Below are 18,946 nucleotides of genomic sequence, written 5' to 3' on the forward strand. Positions count from 1 at the left end.
AGCCAAGCCTTTCCTACCCAGATAAAAACTGACATTTGGGACACCAAGGCACCTTCTTCCCACTGGATTCCAGAGGAAAACCAGACCTTTGCACATCATCCCTGGAGCTTCAGAGGAAACTGCACCTTCTCCAGGAGCACTGCTCCAGCTGAACCACATCTGCCCCTGCAGGAGGATGCAGCCACCATTGAATGGGACTGTGCCAACACCCTGACTGACTGACGGGTGTCAGCTTGGATTCTGACTCTGGCAGGGCTGGGATTGTTCTGTGTAATACTGCATTGCTAGTTTAATTGTCCTAGTAAAGAACTGTTATATCTTTGCCTGAGAGCCCCTTAATTTCAAAATTATAATTTGGAGGGAGGGGGTTACATTCTCCATTTCAAAGAGCCTTTATTGGAAGACACTTGTTCTCCAAACCAGGACATTAGACCTCCATCCTCCTCAGCACATCTCTAGCCATCCCCACCCCAAAACCCCTGCCAGGGACCCCCCAAAATCCGGGGCCCAGCACCTACTTGCTGGGGTCAGCCCCTTTGAAGTAGGCGTTGACGGTTTCGGTGAAGGCGGCGGCCACGGGCAGAGTGTCCTGAGCCCCCATGGTCAGGGGGCTGGGCCCTCGAGACGAGCCTGCAACAGAGCAAACAGCCCCCCTTGGCACCTGCCCCAGCCCTGCCAGCTCACCCTGCCAAAAAAAAAACCCCCCCCCAGGTTTGGATGAGGATTTTGGAGGATGATCTCTGCCCCCCTCCCAGCCGCTGCCAAAGCAAGCAGAGAAAGGATGGAGGTGGCAGGAGCAGCATGCGGGGCTGCCACGGGGCAGGCTTTGCATGACAGTTTTTGCAGTTGCTTTTTTTTTTTTTTTTTTTTTGGGTGTTTTTTGCCCCCAAGAGGGGCTGGGGGGGTTTGTTGTGTCACCACCGGTGGTGGCAGTGTCCCCACGCCAGCTGAGGGGGCTCCTGCAATCCCCAGCACGCTCTGCCCTCCTCTCCTGCCCTCTGGAGCATCCTCCACGCCCCACTCGCTCCACAAAACCCTCGGTTTTCAGGTTTTTTTAAAAAAAAAACCAACAGGAAACCTGGAAAAGCAGAGGCACTGCTTGTCCAGAGCAGCTGTGGCTGCCCCTGGAAGGGTCCAAGGCCAGGCTGGGCAGGAGCCACCTGGGGTATGGAAGCTGCAACAAGCTGAGATTTAAGGTTCTTTCCAAACCAAACCTTTCTAGGATTCCACAGTTTGAATAAAGAGAGAAATTTGCTTCAGTGGTGCTGTGCATCCATGGACACTTGCCAGGCTCTGAAATAACTCAGCCCTGCAGGATCACACCCAGCTTTCCCTTTGCTGGCCAGGAATTGTTTCCAAAAGACATTTGAGGATGAAATTGTCACTGCAAGTGACTCCAGGAGTGCTGGAAACCCTCTGGGGGACCACAAGTCCAGTGCCCACCACCCAGGGCTGGCACAGCCGAGCCCTCACCTCTTCCCCGTGGAAAATATCCAAAGATCAGCCCAGATAGCCAAGGTGATGATCCCACAGGCACCCAAAAAATCCTGGGGAGGTCACTCCCAGCCCTGGCACTGCCCTTCAGCCTCATCTGTTTCCTGACTGCACCATTTCTTTAATACCACATTAGCATTATTATGAGCTGAAGCGTTACTATGAGGATTATTTTGCCCCAAACAGGATAAAAAAAGATCAGCAAAGGATTCCAGAGGGGCAGCTTATCCAGGAACCCCCTCACTCCATCACTGCCAGGAGGGTGGAAAGGGGATGGATCCAGCCTGGGCTTTGCTCAGAGGTAAAGCTGTAGGAATTCCAAACCATAGGAACTCCAAAACCATCAAAATTCCAAAACCATAGGAATTGCAAATCCATATGTATTCCAAAGCTGTAGGAACTCCAAATCCATAGGAATTCCCAAGCCATAAAAATTCCAAATCCATCAAAATTCCAAAACCATAGGAACTCCAAAGCCATAGCAATTCCAAAGCCATTGGAATTCCAAAGCTGTAGGAATTCCAAAACCATAGGAATTCCAAATCCGTAGGAATTCCAAATCCGTAGGAATTCCAAAGCTGTAGGAATTCCAAAGCCACAAAAATTCCAAAACCATAGGAATTCTAAATCCATAGGAATTCCAAATCCATAGGAATTCCAAATCCATAGGAATCCCAAATCCATAGCAATTCCAAATCCATAGGTATTCTAAAGCTGTAGGAACTTCAAAGCCATAAAAATTCCAAATCCATAACAAATCCAAATCCATAGGAATTCCAAAGCTCTAGGAACTCCAATGCCACAAAAATTCCAAATCCATAGGAACTCCAAAGCCATAGCAATTCCTAATCCATAACAAATCCAAACCCATAGGTATTCCAAAGCTGTAGGAATTCCAAAGCCACAAAAATTCCAAAGCTGTAGGAACTCCAATGCCATAAAAATTCCAAACCCATAGGTATCCCAAAGCCATAGGAATTCCAAATCCATAGGAATTCCAAAGCTGTAGGAACTCCAATGCCATGAAAATTCCAAATCCATAACAATTCCAAATCCACAGGAATTCCAGCACCAGCCCCAGGAAGGGCAGCACTTCCACAGCAGATAAGGGGGAAGAAAACATGTCACGTTCCCTGTGAGCTCTCCTGCTTGGGCCATCCTCAAAAATAATCCTTCCCTTTTTTCTCTGCTGCTCCCCATTGCTGCCCCTGGGAATAACAGGGATTTGGGAGCAGGAAATTGGGATTTGCAGCATCTCCCACAGGGAGCAGTGCTGAATTACTCCCTAATTTTGGGTACAGTGATGGGAGAAATGGTGGTTCCACCAACGAGGAGGAATCCTCACACCTCCCATGGGTTAATGGAGAAATCCCAAATTCTCTTTCCCAGGGCACAGATGAGGGATTTTCCAGAATAAAAGTGTGAAAAGCTGCTGCAGCCACACGTGTCCCTCTGGGTCACACACCTGGGGAGGCTCAGGGGAGCCAGAGATTCCAGCTGGATCCATCTGGGAGCAGCTCTGTCCTGGGTGGGCAGCTGGGACACCTCAGCCACGTTAATTACACCCAATTAATTAGCCCAGAGCCTCCTGCTGTTGAGCCCAGGATATCCCCAGGGATTCCTGGTGGAATTCCCACTGGAGAACAGCCACACTTCCAGGTGAGGCCACAGGCAGCTCCCCAACCCCAAAATATCACCACTGAGGGGACATGCAGGGACATCCATAAATCCTCCTCTTCATGGTTAAGAGAATAAATTAATTTTCGTGCTCAGTTTTTTCACTAAAAAATAAAAGTATAAATTATTTTAAGCATTGGAATTATTGTCCAGAAACCTGAGAGACAAATCCAGCTGCTGTGGAACAACTCCAGCCCAAACCTGCCTTTTCAGCTCCTGCTTCAAAAGTCATTTTTACAAACATTTCATTTGCATGAATGACCTGATAATAACAGAGAAAAAAATATAAACCCACTTTATGGAGACTTGGATCCAGCCATAAGCAGCAGAGCAGCTGAATTTGCTTTATTTTTCCCTACAAAAGGTGGAAAATGCAGCTGTGGAGGGATCCCAGAGCACCAACAACATCAGCACATCTCCTTCCACACAGGGACAAACTGCCCTGTGTCCATCAAGCACTTGGATCTTGCCACAAAAAAAAACAAAACAAACCACCCAAATCCAGAAATAATCATTTCTGGATCCAGAAAATCATCAATTAAAAAGAAATTCCAGAAACCATTGTTTCCTTTCTGGCATCTGAATTCCAGAAGCCAAACTCAGCAGATCTCCTCTCACTTCTCTGCACATTATTTTTTTTATTTTCAAGTTGGGCTTTAAATATTTAGAGACAAACCAGGAGGTGAGACAGCTCCTGGCTGGGGTGAGGGATGATCCCAGAGCTCCTGCAATCCCAGGATAACCCACCCTGAGCTCCATTCACACCACCAGAACCAACCCAAGGATTCCAGCACAAGGTCCAGATCCCAGAGCACAAGAAAAACCCCAAATGAGCAGAGCTGAGTGAGGGGCAGGGAGGGAGCACAGAGAAGAGGGAATGTGGAGCTGGGATATTCCTGCTGAGGGATGGCCCTGCTGTCCCTGCTGTCCTGCTGTCCCTGCTGTCCCTGCTGTCCTGCTGTCCCTGCTGTCCCTGCTGTCCCTGCTGTCCCTGCTGTCCCTCCTGTCCCTCCTGTCCCTGCTGTCCTGCTGTCCCTCCTGTCCCTCCTGTCCCTCCTGTCCCTGCTGTCCCTCCTGTCCCTCCTGTCCCTCCTGTCCCTGCTGTCCCTCCTGTCCCTCCTGTCCCTGCTGTCCCTCGTGTCCCTCCTGTCCCTCCTGTCCCTGCTGTCCCTGCTGTCCCTCCTGTCCCTCCTGTCCCTGCTGTCCCCTCCATGTCCCCTCTGTCCCTCCTGTCCCTGCTGTCCCTGCTGTCCCTCCTGTCCCTCCTGTCCCTGCTGTCCCTGCTGTCCCTCCTGTCCCTGCTGGCCCTGCTGGCCCTGCTGGCCCTGCTGTCCCTCCTGTCCCTGCTGTCCCTGCTGTCCCTGCTGTCCCTGTCGTCCCTGTACTGCTGTCCCTCCTGTCCCTGCTGTCCCTGTCCCTGTCCCTGCTGTCCCTGTACTGCTGACCCTGCTGTCCCTGCTGTCCCTGTCCCTCCTGTCCCTGCTGTCCCTGCTGTCCCTCCTGTCCCTCCTGTCCCTGCTGTCCCTGCTGTCCCTCCTGTCCCTGCTGTCCCTGCTGTCCCCTGCTGTCCCTCCTGTCCCTGCTGGCCCTGCTGGCCCTGCTGGCCCTGCTGGCCCTGCTGTCCCTTTGTGTCCCTGCTGTCCCTGCTGTCCCTCCTGTCCCTCCTGTCCCTGCTGTCCCTCCTGTCCCTGCTGTCCCTCCTGTCCCTGCTGTCCCTGCTGTCCCTGCTGTCCCTCCTGTCCCTCCTGGCCCTGCTGTCCCTCCTGTCCCTCCTGTCCCTGCTGTCCCTCCTGTCCCTGCTGGCCCTGCTGTCCCCAGCTCCTCCCAGAGCCTGAGGAAGGAAACCCAAACAGGGATTTGGGCTGGAAACAGCTCCAGGGGGAAGCAGCTCCTCCACCAGAGTGGGGACATCCAAGTGGGAATTGGCAGAGTGGGGACCTTGGGGCTGAGGAAGGAGGGAAGGAAGGTCCCAAAGCCCCTGGGCAGCACCTTGATCCCTGCCTTGTGCTGCTGCTGCCACCAGGGTGGGTTTCTGTGTGACCCCAAGCAGCCCATGCCAGGCTGTGCCACCCTGGGTCACTCCTCAGCCAGTCAGTGCCACCCTGGGGTCACTCCTTTGCCACCCTGGGTCACTCCTGTGCCACCCTGGCCCACTCCCAGCCAGGCTGTGCCATCCTGGGTCACTCCTGTGCTCCTCAGCCAGGTTGTGCCACCCTGGGTCACTCCCCAGCCAGTCAGTGCCACCCTGGGTCACTCCTGTGCCACCCTGGCCAGGCTGTGCCACTCTGGGTCTCTCCCCAGCCAGTCAGTGCCACCCTGGGTCACTCCTGTGCTCCTCAGCCAGGTTGTGCCACCCTGGGTCTCTCCCCAGCCAGGCTGTGCCACCCTGGGTCACTCCTGTGCCACCCTGGCCAGGCTGTGCCACTCTGGGTCTCTCCCCAGCCAGTCAGTGCCACCCTGGGTCACTCCCAGCCAGGCTGTGCCACCCTGGGTCACTCCTGTGCTCCTCAGCCAGTCAGTGCCACCCTGGGTCACTCCTGTGCCACCCCGGCCAGGCTGTGCCACCCTGGGTCACTCCTGTGCCACCCTGGCCAGGCTGTGCCACCCTGGGTCACTCCCAGCCAGTCAGTGCCACCCTGGGTCACTCCTGTGCTCCCCAGCCAGTCAGTGCCACCCTGGGTCACTCCTGTGCCACCCATGCCAGGCTGTGCCACCCTGGGTCACTCCCCAGCCAGGCTGTGCCACCCTGGGTCACTCCTGTGCCACCCATGCCAGGCTGTGCCACCCTGGGTCACTCCCCAGCCAGGCTGTGCCACCCCAGTGCAGGAGGGGACACTTTGGGATCACACACGGGGCCATTCTCCAGGCTGGCCCGTGCCAGGATCATCCCCCAGCTCTGCCTGAGGCACCACAACATCTCCAGGAGCTTCCCGGGATTTACAGGATTCCCTCCCGGCTGCCGCAGAACCTCCTCCTCCTGGCACAGCCTGGCACAGCCTGGCACAGCCCGGAGCCCTTCCTGCCCAAACCCGGGATGGGAGCAGAGGAGGAGGCGGCGAACCCGATTCCCCGGGGCTGGAATTCCCACAGCAGCTCCGGGCAGCGAGCAGGAGAGCGGGGAGGAGCCCGGGCTGGTCCTCGGCAGTGCAAGCGGCTCCGCTCCCTGGGTCCCACCTCCCTCCGGCAATATTCCGAATATCCATCCGGGCTTTTGCTTTGCTTGGGAAGGATTTTCTGTTTTGGTTTTTTGGTTTTGATTTTTTTGTTTTGTTTTGTTTTTTTGTTTTTTAGGAGATCAAAGATAAAAGATGGATAAAAGAGATCAGCGGGACAAATGGCACGAACCGAATCAAAACGATCCGACCGGCGATGCCCATAGCATTCCTCACGGGAAGCTGGATTGGATGGAGCCTGGAAAGCTGGATTGGATGGAGCCTGGAAAGCTGGATTGGATGGAGCCTGGAAGGGAACCCCGGGAGCGAGAGAGCGAGGGGAGCGAGTGGTTACCGGGCGTGCTTTGCACTACTTACCTTCGAAAGTCAAATAAAACTTTCCTCTGTCAAACCAAACGAGGGAAGGCTGTTCATTCTCTGTATGGCCGGGAGTTGAAGCGGGATGGGGAAGGTCAAGGAGAGGGAGAGAGAAGGACACAGTGTGAGTCACAGAGCAGGTCATTAGTGTCGCTAAGGGAGGGGCGAGGCTGCGGGGACAGCGCGGTGACACCGCCAGGACACAGCAAGCGGGAAGCAAAGCTATGGAAGGCCGGGTGGAGGAGTCGCTCTGCTCCGGAGGGAGCTCTGGCTTTGCTCTGCCCACGGTAGAAGAGGTTTGTCGGCTCATGCGCTCCTGCTCGGGGCTCTGCTCAGCACTCCCGGCGGGATGCTGCGACACCCGGGGACAGGGACACGGGGCTGCTCTCGCACCTCAGGACACGACACTCGGCAGAGAGCCGGACACACGCACACACAGCAGCGGATCCTAGCTGGAGTCTTCCCTTCCCCAGCACAACCAGCTCCAGAGCCCACGCTGGAACCGCTCGGGACGTGAGAGCCGAGGGTGGGGGTGAGTGGGGCGCAGCTGCCAAATGAACCTTTTGGAATTCGGGAGGTGCCGACTTTTCCACCTCCGAGTCCTTTGAGTCACTGAGAAACTGTCATGCAAGGTGCTGCGAGCGGTGGGGGCCGCTCCAGAGGCGGAATTCTTGGAAAACTCCCTGCTAGTACAGTACCTGCCGGCGTTTCACTGCGCCGTTCAAACGCGGGCAGTTTGGCAACAAAAGCATCATCCTCTGATAACACAAGCAGAAGGAACGCAAAGGAAGGAAAGAAATTTAAAAAAAAGAAAGAAAAAAAAGAACACAAAAAGAATGAAAACACGGATCCCAAGTGAAACCAAGCAGCGCACTCGTATCAACGCAGAGACAGAGAAATGACGGGGGGACACCGAGACCGGGTCAAAGAGCTCCGTGCTCGGCTGGAGCTGCCCGGACTGACACGAAGGCAACGAGGAAAGCACAGAGAGCAGCACGGGGGACACGAGTGCGACAGCCCCGCCCGCGCTCCCGGGCCGGTTCCGTCGGATTTTGCCGCGGGGAGCGGGAGATGGTGGGGACAGACTGGATGGGGGTGTCCCAGCCCCCCGGGTCCCTGGCTCTGTCCCTGCACACCTCCCAGCCCCGCATCTCTTCTGGGAGCTGGAATTCCTCCCCTGCTGTGGGTTTCCTGGGTGCTCACCCGGCACCGTGTCCCCTTCGGGTGGGACCAGGAGTCGCTTTCCCAGCGCAGATCCCACCCCCGGCTGTGCCCGCGCCCCGTCCGGCTTTCCCCAAGGTCTGGGCTGGATGCCAGCAGGAAAACTTCCTCATCCAGAGGGTGCTGGGCACTGCCCAGATCCCCAGGGAATGCCAGAGCAGCTCCAGGAGCTCGGACACCTCTCCCAGGGATGCCCGGGGTGGGATTTTGGGGTGTCCGTGGTGGATCCTTTCCCACTCAGCACAATCCACGCATGGAGCTGGAAGTGCAACACCTACAAAATCTGGGATGCTCCTCCTGGCTGCCCCATTTGGAGCTGCCCAGTCAGGGGCGACCCCAGAGCCCCGATTTTGGAAGGAAAACCTCCATGGAGGGAGTGGGACCCCAACTTCTCCCCCAGCCCACGAGATACTTTCTTTGAAACCTTTTCAAGCCCTTCCCCGCACACTTTTAGCACCCTTTGCTCCTCTTTATTTTATAAAACATTTTCTGGATGTTCTGTCCCCGCCTCCAGCCTGGCTATCCCTGTCCGTGTCCTGGCTGTCCTTATCCCTGTTCTTGTCCCTGTCCTTGTCCCTGTTCTGCCTGCCATTGTTCTTGTCCCTGTCCGTGTCCTGGCTGTCCTTGTCCCTGTCCCTGTCCCTCTCCTGCCTGTCCCTGTCCCTGTCCCTCTCCTGCCTGTCCCTGTCCCTCTCCTGCCTGTCCCTGTCCCTGTCCCTGTCCCTGTCCCCTCCACCAAGCCGTGTCCCTGCGGCCCCCGCTCCCTCCGGCCCGGCTCCAGGCCACCGGCAGCGCCACCCGCGGGCACAGGGGACACTCGGGGCTGGCTGCCCAGGTGACATTTCCCCAGCGAGGTGCTGTGACAGTGACCGAGAGCCAGAACAGGTACGAGCACCTGCGACACCCGAGAGTGAAGCAACAAAGGACGGAGACGCGGCCGGAGACTCCGACAGAAGCCACGGGGAGGGCTCGGTGCCACCGGTGCCATCGGTGCCATCGGTGCCATCGGTGCCATCGGTGCCATCGGTGCCACCGGTGCCACCGGCCCCTCCCCGCCCCGCAGGCAGCCTGGGGGGCGGTGCCACCCTCCCCGCGGTGACAGCGGTGACACGGAGCTGCCCCGGGCTGGGCTCGCCCGAGGGTCGGGACAAAGACAGAGGAGGAGGAGATGGAGCTGCGGGAGCGAGGGGCGGCAGCGGGGGGCGGATGGGGGAGGGAGAGCTGGCAGCGGGGACAGAGGGGACAAGGGGACAGAGGGGACAAGGGGATGGCGCGGGGGGACCAGCGCTGGAGCTGCCGGCCAGACTCGGTTCCCCATCCCCGTCTCGGCCCAGGCGGGGTTTTAGCAAACCCGCTTTCCCCAGGACGCTCCTCCGAAAGGGAACCGCAGCGCTCGGCTCTGCCCTGGACGGGATGGGAAGGGGCTTCTCCAAACCCCTTTTCCTGCTCTGCTTTAAGGGCCGGGGTGAATTTAAGGCATTCCAAGAGATTAAATATTCCCGGATCCCAAGGTCTGGCTTCCAGCCCCACCCCCCCTCCAGGCACAAGCATCCCCTGCTAAAAAAAAAAGCTGATTTTGCCCCAATTTACAGCCCAGAACCACATTTTCCATTACAATTCCCTTAACTTCCACCAAACATCTGCAAAAAACCTCCCTGGATGCATCACCCCCTAAAATCCCTTCCGGCATTTAAACACCAACTAACACATCCGACCCCAAAAAAAAAAAAAAAAAAAAAAAAAAAAGATTTAGGGAGTGAAAAGGCCTCAGGAATTATCGGAGGACGTAGGAAAGGTGGAAGAAGAGCGGAGCTGCGCGTGGTTACCGACGGTGGGAGTGGTGGCTGCGCTCAGGGAATTGGTGGAAGAAATGGAGGAGGTGCTCTCGGCGCGGGCCAGGGGCGCGATCGGAGGAGGGCTGGAGGAGTGCACGGGAGGGCTGAAAGGCCTGGACTGCAGAGAAACAGAAAAACGACACCAAGTTAAAGGAAAATCCGCGCGGAATTATTCGCAAACGAATTAAAATCACCCGGATCCTCCCCATTGCTCTGCTGGTGTGCCAGAGGAGGAATTGGGTTTAATGGCAATTGTAGCTCGGAGATGGGAAAATAAATTATCCCGTTAAATGGGGTGGGGGTTGAGATTCTCGCCCATCCACGCCCAGGGTGGGAGCTGCAGCAGCCGTGGGATGGGGGAATGGGCCGGGTGGGGCAATGAATTTGAATATTTTAGGCCATCGTTTATATCAGGTGCACCAGCAGAGCCGTTTTTAGGTGTTTTTCAGTCTTAGCAAACGCTCTGAAATTCGTCAGAACTACTAAAGTATAAATTATGCTAGATTAAAAAACCAAAAAAACCCAAAAAACCCAAAAAACCCCAAAACAAAACAAAACAAAAAACCCAAAAAAACAAAAAACAAAAAAAAACTCCAAAAAAACCCCAAAAAACCCAAACAAACAAACAAACAAACAAACAAACAAACAAACAAACAAAAAAAACCCCTAGAAAACAAAATATCAAAATTTAAAAAATGAAAATGAACAGTAAAGCACCAAACTATAACCAATCATATTTCCTGCAAAATCCCAACAAAACACGTGAACAAAATAAAATCATGTAATCGTGTAAACAATCATTCTAAAAAACAGAAATAAAATATAAAATAAACAATAAATCAACTCCTGCATTAGTTCTTCATTCAGAAATCCTTTATTCCCACAGCTGGGCACTGGGACCCCCTGGTCCTCAGGGATCCTTTGGGGGTTGTTTTGTACCCACACAGCAGTGCCAGCCCCAGCCCTGGCACTGCCCCACTCCAGGCTGGCACTGCCACCCCTGGCACGTCCCTCTGTCCCATTCCAGCCTGGCAGTGCCACCCCTGGCACATCCCTCTGTCCCACTCCAGCCTGGCAATGTCACCCCTCACCCCTGGCACTGTCCCATTCCAGCCTGGCAGTGCCACCTCACAACCCTGGCACATCCCCCTGTCCCATTCCAGCCTGGCACTGCCACTCTCCTCCCTCTGTCCCATCCCATCCTGGCAGTGCCACCCCTGGCACATCCCCCTGTCCCATTCCAGGCTGGCAGTGCCACTCTCCTCCCCCTGTCCTATTCCAGGCTGGCACTGTCCCACTCCAGGCTGGCAGTGCCACTCCTGGCTCATCCCTCTGTCCCATTCCAGGCTGGTGCCACTCTCCTCCCCCTGCCCCATCCCATCCTGGCAGTGCCACCCCCTGTCCCTGTCCCATCCCCCTGTCCCATCCCACCCTGGCAGCGCCACCCGCGCCCCGTGCCGCCCCCAGCCCGTCCCCACGTACCACATCCCCCACGGGGGGTTTGCCCGGGGGCAGCTTGGGCCGGGACGGGGGTCGGGGCGGCGGCGGGGGCGGGGTGGCACAGGCGGCCAGCGGCGTCCCGGGGCGGGCGGGGGACGAGGAACCTGCGAGGAACGGGAGCTGTGAGCGCCCCGCGGGCTGGGACACCCAGAGCCCGGGCTGGGACATCCAGAGCCCGGGTGGGACACCCAGAGCCCGGGTGGGACACCCAGAGCCCCGGGTGGGACACCCAGAGCCCGGGTGGGACATCCAGAGCCCGGGCTGGGACACCCAGAGCCCGGGCTGGGACACCCAGAGCCCGGGTGGGACATCCAGAGCCCCGGGTGGGACATCCAGAGCCCCGGATGGGACACCCAGAGCCCGGGATGGGACACCCAGAGCCCGGGGTGGGACATCCAGAGCCCGGGTGGGACACCCAGAGCCCGGGGTGGGACATCCAGAGCCCGGGGTGGGACATCCAGAGCTCAGGCTGGGACACCCAGAGCCCGGGATGGGACACCCAGAGCCCGGGTGGGACACCCAGAGCCCGGGATGGGACACCCAGAGCCCGGACTGGGACACCCAGAGCCCGGGTGGCACATCCAGAGCCCGGGATGGGACACCCAGAGCGGATGGTGCAGAGATTCCTGCCGGGGGCTGCTCAAAACTGTGAATCTGGGAGCTGTGCCAGCCAATATGGGCATGCTCAGCGTGTCATTTATTGATTTATCCAACCCAAACTTGTCCTTTATTAATTTATCCAACCTAAACTTGCTATTTATTAATTTATCCAACCAGAACCTGTTCTTTATTAATATATCCAATCAAAATCTGTTCTTTATTAATTTGTGCAACCTGAACCTGCTATTTATTAATTTAACCAACTCAAACCTGTCCTTAATTAATAAAGGACAAGTTTAGGATGGGGGATTAGGGATGCTCAGCACAGGGCAAAGCTCTGGCCCAGCAGAGAAGGGAAGGGTGGAAGAGGAAGGGTTTGGGATTTGCTGTTCCAGGTTTCCCAGAGAAGAGCTGATGATCTCAGGGCTCACACGGACCCTGCTGCAAAAAGGGGATTTCTGGGATCAAATGGGAATTTCAGCACGGGAGATCCAGGAGCCTGCTTGGCTCCACACACAGGAATTCCTGCCGGGAGAATTCCAGCGAGAACTGGAGCTGGCAGAACAGGCAGGGGTGGCAGCAGGAACGGGAGGGAGGAGCTCACACCTCACTCCCGGGGTTTGCCACGAACTTCCAGACCATGAGATGATGACTCCATCATTTCCCCCCTTCCAAGAGAATAACTTCCCACGTTTTTTTGGGTGATAGCTCAGATTAATCAAAGATCAAGGCTGGATTTATAGAAACAAGAAGAGGTGAAGGAGAGCAGGCTCAGACAAGAGAGGGCCTGGCTTAAAGGGAGTGAATTCCAGACATTCCTTTGCACAGCTCCAAAATCCAAGCCACCTTCATTTCAAAGCCTAATTTGGGAACCAAAGTCTGAATTTTTTCCGACTAAAATAGGAAACACTGAGGGGAAATAACCTTGCAGGACTATCCTCTGATGGAGCCTTCCCGAGGGGTTCTGTGGCCACCAGGTAGCCACAGCCTGGTGGATGGTGGCTTCCACCCAGGGCATGGATATTTCCTCCACCAGGAGCTGACAGCAAGTGGAAACAAGAGTGGAATCAGAAATCTGCTGGAATTCTGGGTGTGGAGGGGGTTTGGAACAAGCTGAGATCCCTCCAGCAGGTCCCCAGCCCTGCCTGGGACAGCAGGAGGAGATCCTGGAGATCCCAAAAACGAGCCCTGGGGAGGTGGGAGGAGCGGGACAGCCGCTGGATCTGCTGCAGCTTTGGGAGGATTCCCAGCATTTCTGGGATTTCCCAGCACTCCAGGCTGGAGCAGCTCCTGCAGAAGGGATGTGGATCCTCTGGGACGGGCTGAGCTTCTCCATCCATCCCTCCCCACCTGGGAGCCCCTGGCCCGGCTCCACCCCGCGCTCAGCCGGGAGGGAGCAGGGCAGGAGGAATCCTGGAGATCCCAGCTCCAGCTGGACACCGCAGCCCCCACAGGGACCCCTCCCACCCCCCGAGCCAGCACAGAAAAGCCACCAGCACTGAAGCAAAGCCACACTCGCAGCGCCAGCCACACGCAGGGGACCCTCCTGGAGGCGACAAACCCCGGCAGCGACACAAACCCCGGCAGCGACACAAACCCCGGCAGCGACACAAACCCCGGCAGCGACACAAACCCCAAGCTCCCAGGGGGAGGTGGCAGGGCTGGACACGGAGCTGGGGGGCTGCACACCCACCCCACCACCGAGATCCCCTCCAAAATCACCCCCGGGATGCAGGATGGGGCCGAGCTGGGGCCAGGCTCGGGCTGCAGCTGCTCCAGCGAGGAGTGTGAGCAACCCGAGCCTCCCCCGGCTCGTTTGCCTTAATGAACATTTATAATTAAGCAGCTGAAGGCAGGCAGAGGCAGCAGCCTCACCCTGGAGCGCATCTCCCCATCCCCAGAGCCGGGAAAGAACCGAGCACATCCACACCCGTGAATTACCGGGGTGGGAGGATGTGATAAAAAAAACCTAAACAAACAAAAAAAATCCCCAAAAAAGAAACAAAACAAAACAAAACCCTGGACCTGAGGCTCGCTCAATCCGCTACAACCCCTATCCCGACAGAACTACAGCAACACCAACCACAGCGAGAGCCCCGCGCCCCGTTTCGGGGCGAGCTTTGCGAGCTTCGGGGGGCGCACGGCGGGGGCAGCACACACCGGGGCAGCACGGCACGGGCTGGGGGGACCCCCGAACACCCCCGAGCTCACAGCACGTACCGCTGGCGCTTCCCGTGCCTCCGCCCGGTCCGGGGGACGACACCACGGCGCGGTAGGTGGGCGGCGGAGGGGGCGGCGGGGTGGCTCTTTGGGCCGCCCCGAAATCTTTGGGGGAGGATGCGGCGGGTTCGGCGGGATCCTCCTTAAGCTGAGGATGCTCGGGGAGCTTCTTGGGAGCGTCTTGCAGCTGCAGCGGCGAGGGCAGCGGGCGGGGATGCTCGGCCGGGCTACCCGCGGCCACCGGCGGCGACGGCGCCTTGTCCCGGGGCGACAACTCCGGAGCAGCGTTTTCCGGGGATTGATCGGAAAAATTGACCCACTTGTCTTCCGCCGTGGCAGCAGCAGATTTAGGGGACGGCACGGGGCCAAAAATGCTGTCCAAGTCATTGATGGACGGGAGTTTGTCCCGTTTGGGCTCTGCTGCTGCCTGGTCCCCTCCTGCGGTCAGAGGAGGTTTATTTTACAGCGAGCATTAGCACAGGGCTGCGCTACTCTCTACGGGCTCTACTTCTACGGGAGAGGCTCGCAAACAGCCTTCTCTTATTTGTATTGATATAATTCATGGGCAAGAACGTTTCCACCGCGGCCGGGTGCGACGTGGGATGAATCCCGCGGGATCCGAGGGCTGGAGGAGGGAGCACGCGGCACGAGCCGGCACTCACAGCAGAGAATCCCAAATTTCCCCCGAATTCCCAGCCTTGTCCTGTCCTCTAAACCACACCACGTCCTCATCAGCAGCTCTGAGTTATCAGATTACTACTAGCAGAGATCAAAGGGGTGCGCTCAGCACTCTGGCACGCCCCACTCTCTCTGTATATATATTTATAAACACTCAGGTATAAATATATATAAATATAAATATATATATATATTTAGACATGCTGGTTGGACACTGCTGGAGTCTGGGCATGCAGCACAGATGCACATGGGGAGTGGATTCCAGCCACAGGGAATGGATTCCAGCCAGAAGCAAGAACAGGTCGGGATTTTGGGGCACAGATCAGGATTTTGGGGCACAGATCAGGATTTTGGGGCTCTGCTCACTGAGCCACCACACACCAGCACTCCCAGAACCACAGTTCTGGCTCCAGCACCAGCACAGATCCATCAGCCAAGCGTTTCACATCCAGGGAAGGGAGATCCTAACCCCAAATGCCCTCTGGGATCCTCAGGGCAGCATCACCCCATCCCTGCTCCTCTGTTTTGGGGATCCATCCACGGCTCCACATTTAGGGCAGGGGATAAGAGAGGAATTTGCTAAACCAGACAAGAGCAGAGCTCAGCTCGGCAGATACACGAGGCACAGCAGGTGATGGATGGATGGATGGATGGATGGATGGATGGATGGATGGATGGACAGGGACACCCTGCTGCTCCCTGGAGCAGGAATTTCGGGGTGTGGGAGCACAGATGAGATGGGGATGGACAGAGCAGGGGAGCCCTTGGTGGCCGAGGAGCTCCACCCCCGAGTTCCCTCCCTGCTCAAACCCTGTTTTCCATCAGCCAGCACCATGAATTATATTCCTGGAAGCACCTGATGCCCTCAGGGTATTTTCCATCCCTGCCCTCGGGTTTTCCTTCATTCCCAGCCCATTTCCCTTCCCTGCCCCGGGCTCTTCCCACCCTGCAGCAGGAATTTGTTATTTCCTCAGCACAGGGCTCTGGAGTTGGGAATTTATCCCAGTTTTCAGCAGGATATCAAGGCTAATCCTGCAAATCCCAGACTGACTGACCCAAAGGCAGGGATGGTGTAAAGAACATTCATTTCACCGGGGTGAGACCAACTTGGCAGCCAAAAAAAAAATAAATATTTGTGCTGCTGCTAAGGCAGCATCCACTGGAACCCACAAAGCTGTGGCTGCCCCTGGCAGTGCCCCAGGCCAGGCTGGGGTTTGGAGCAGCCTGGGACAGTGGGAGGTGTCCCTGCTCATGGCACAGGGAGCTGGATGGGATGGAAACTCCTGCCAGCCCAGCCCAGCCTGGAATTCTCTGAATTCCGAGGGAAGAGGATGCACAGGGACCAAATCTGTGCCCAAAATGCAGCCATGGGGACCTGTCCCCTCCAGTGCCACCACAGGGCTGGGGATGGGATTTTTCCCCTCCAGGACTGGGAATGGGATTTTTTCCCCTCCCAGAGCTGGGAATGGGATTTTTTCCCCTCCCAGAGCTGGGAATGGGATTTTTTCCCTCCCAGAGCCACCCCACAGCTGGCAATGGGACTTATCCCATCCCCAGTGCCACCCCAGGGCTGGGATTGGGACCTGTCCCCTCCAGGGTCTCCCCAGAGCTGGGAATGGGATTTATCCCTCCCCCAAAAGCTGGGAATGGGATTTATCCCTCCCAGATCCAGGAATGGGATTTATCCCTCCCCAAGAGCCAGGAATGGGATTTATCCCTCCCCAAGAGCCAGGAATGGGATTTATCCCTCCCCAAGAGCCGGGAATGGGATTTATCCCTCCCCAAGAGCCGGGAATGGGATTTTTTTCCCTCCAGAGCTGGGGATGAGATTTTTTTTCTCTCCCAGAGTCGGGGATGGGATTTATCCCTCCCAGATCCAGGAATGGGTCCTGTCCCCTCTCCCCGGGCTGTGTCCCCGGTCTGTCCCCAGGGCTGTGTCCCCGGTCTGTCCCCTCTCCCCGGTTACCGGTGGCCAGCGGCAGGGGCGAGCCGGTGCGCGGCGGCGTGGCCGGGACGTTCTTCGGGGGCAGCGGCGGGGGGGCTGCAACAGAGCGGGAGGGGAGGGAAAATTTGGGAAAATTCAGCTGGAGGGCGGCGGGGAGGGCGGGACATCGCTTGGAATATCGGGCAGGGATGAGGCGTCCGGAATCCCATCCCATGGAGGGATTAATTCCCAATATCCCATCCATCCATCCCTATTTTTCTTCCTTTTTTTGGGATTTCCCCCACCCCCTTTTTTATTTATTTAATTTATTTTAATTTGCTGTTTCAAACTTCACCCCCCTCAATTAGCATTTTAATTAAATTCTGCCGTCTCCACCTTTCTCCCCTGCCCATCCCACGTGGATCCGGGATTTGAATTTGTTTGGGGTAATTAAGAGCGGCTAATTAACCAGAAATGGTTCCCCAGCTGCCCCAGGCACAGGGAAAGCTGCAATAAAAAAAAAAAAAAAAAAAAAACACAAAAAAAAACCTCGGGGATTCGGGGCTGTGCTGCTCTTCCCGATGTTTTCCTGGAAAAACCGGCGCTCCCAACTTTTCCAGCCAAGTTTTCCAAGCAGGGAATCCATCCCATCCCTCCACCCCACAGCGCTGGAACCCAAGTCAAACAAAGGGGAAAAAAAACCCCTTTAATTTAAAATATTATAGAACTGCACGGGCTGGATGGGGAAAACTCAGATCTTTGATGTCTGGAGATATTAATTTATTTTTATCTCACTTACTTCCAGTTGGAAAAGGTCTTGGAAGTTTTGGGGACTCGAGGTTTGTGTTGATGGGCTGGACTGACCCCCATATCTCAGGCTGGTCCAGAGCAGCTGAAAAATCAAAAAGAAACATTTGAAAACAATGAAAAACCCAAATTTTTTTCTTCCAAACACCCAAACAATTGGATGAGAGACAGACTGTGGGAAAAGAGGGCCCAGACAGTGACAGAAACCTCATTAATTAAAGACATGCAATGGTGGGTAATTAAAATCCTGTCTGATTTTGAAGCAGGACACTCAATTAGTTTGACATTTATGCTGCTTGACAAATAAAACAATGCCAGGGGTGGACTCTGAGAAATCAAATTATGGGAAGGAAAACATTGCACTGATGACAAAAGTGGTTTGGAATTTTAGGAGATGCAAAAAAAAAAAAAAAAACAAAAAAACCCAAAAAAACCAAAACCCAAACCCATCAGGTAGGAAAATGAAAAATAAGGTCCCTGGATTCACTCACCCTGTCCCCAAATCCTCCACCCCAGCCCCAAACTCACCATGGCCCCAAAGTCCCCTGCCCTGTCCCCAAATTCCCTTTCCAGGGCCCCAAACTCCATCACCCTGACCCCAAACTCACCCTGACCCCAAACTCACTCCCCAGGGCCCCAAAGTCACTCACCAGGTCCCCAAATTCACTCATCATGATCCCAAAGTCACTCACCAGGTCCCCAAACTCCCTCACCAGATCCCTAAATTCACTTACCCTGTCCCCAAATTCACTTGCCATGACCCCAAACTCCCTCTCAGGTCCCCAAACTCATCCCCCAGCCCCAACTCACCAGGTCCCCAAACTCACTTGTCCTGTCCCCAAACTCACTTGCCATGGCCCCAAATTCATCCTGTCCCCAAACTCCTTCCCAGGTCCCCAAACTCCTTCACCCCAAACCCCCTCCCCATATCCCAAACCCTCTCCCCATGTCCCAAACCCCCTCCCCACGTCCCCAAATTCACTTGCCACGGCCCCAAACTCATCCTGTCCCCAAACTCCTTCCCAGGTCCCCAAACTCCTTCACCCCAAACCCCCTCCCCAGCCCCAAACCCCCTCCCCATGTCCCCAAATCCCCTCCCTATGTCCCTAAACTCCCTTGCCCTGTCCCCAAACCCCTCCATCCCCCCAAACCACCTCCCCGTGTCCCAAATCCTTTTCCCCAGCCCTAAATTCACCCATCCCGTCCCCAAGCCCCCCTCCCCCTCCCCAGACTCACCCTCCCGTGTCCCCAAACCCCCTCCCCACGTCCCCAAACCCCCTCCCCACATCCCAAACCCTCTCCCCATGTCCCAAACCCCTCCCCCCGCCCCCAGCCCCCTCCCCCAGACTCACCCTCCAGTTTCTGCTCCCCCAGTGCGGACTCCAGGGGGGGCCCGAAGAGCGGGGCCAGCGCTGCGGGGTCCTGCCCCGCCCTCCTGCGAAAATTCAACATTTCCAGTT

The 18,946-nt window shown here is 56.1% G+C and overlaps 1 protein-coding gene across 13 annotated transcripts in view; it reads right to left on the reverse strand.

Annotated features, from left to right (window-relative positions):
• The window catches only part of SGIP1 (SH3GL interacting endocytic adaptor 1), a 52,284-nt gene that overhangs the window by 9,919 nt on the left and 23,419 nt on the right, over positions 1-18,946 (reverse strand). For 3 of the 13 annotated variants that reach the window (XM_056498068.1, XM_056498064.1, XM_056498063.1), the window contains 7 exons: positions 18,839-18,921; positions 17,479-17,571; positions 16,722-16,796; positions 11,240-11,361; positions 9,749-9,875; positions 6,702-6,761; positions 519-630 (listed from right to left, as the gene is read on the reverse strand). In XM_056498068.1, the coding sequence (XP_056354043.1) occupies positions 519-630; positions 6,702-6,761; positions 9,749-9,875; positions 11,240-11,361; positions 16,722-16,796; positions 17,479-17,571; positions 18,839-18,921 (672 nt within the window). Of the gene's footprint in view, positions 1-518; positions 631-6,701; positions 6,762-7,399; positions 7,460-8,327; positions 8,334-9,748; positions 9,876-11,239; positions 11,362-14,077; positions 14,516-16,721; positions 16,797-17,478; positions 17,572-18,838; positions 18,922-18,946 lie in introns of all 13 variants that reach the window. The other 10 variants (XM_056498057.1, XM_056498060.1, XM_056498069.1 and 7 more) reach the window with 6 other exon arrangements.

The sequence above is a fragment of the Oenanthe melanoleuca genome, chromosome 8 (assembly GCF_029582105.1).
Source record: "Oenanthe melanoleuca isolate GR-GAL-2019-014 chromosome 8, OMel1.0, whole genome shotgun sequence".
In the NCBI taxonomy this organism is placed as follows: Eukaryota; Metazoa; Chordata; class Aves; order Passeriformes; family Muscicapidae; genus Oenanthe; species Oenanthe melanoleuca.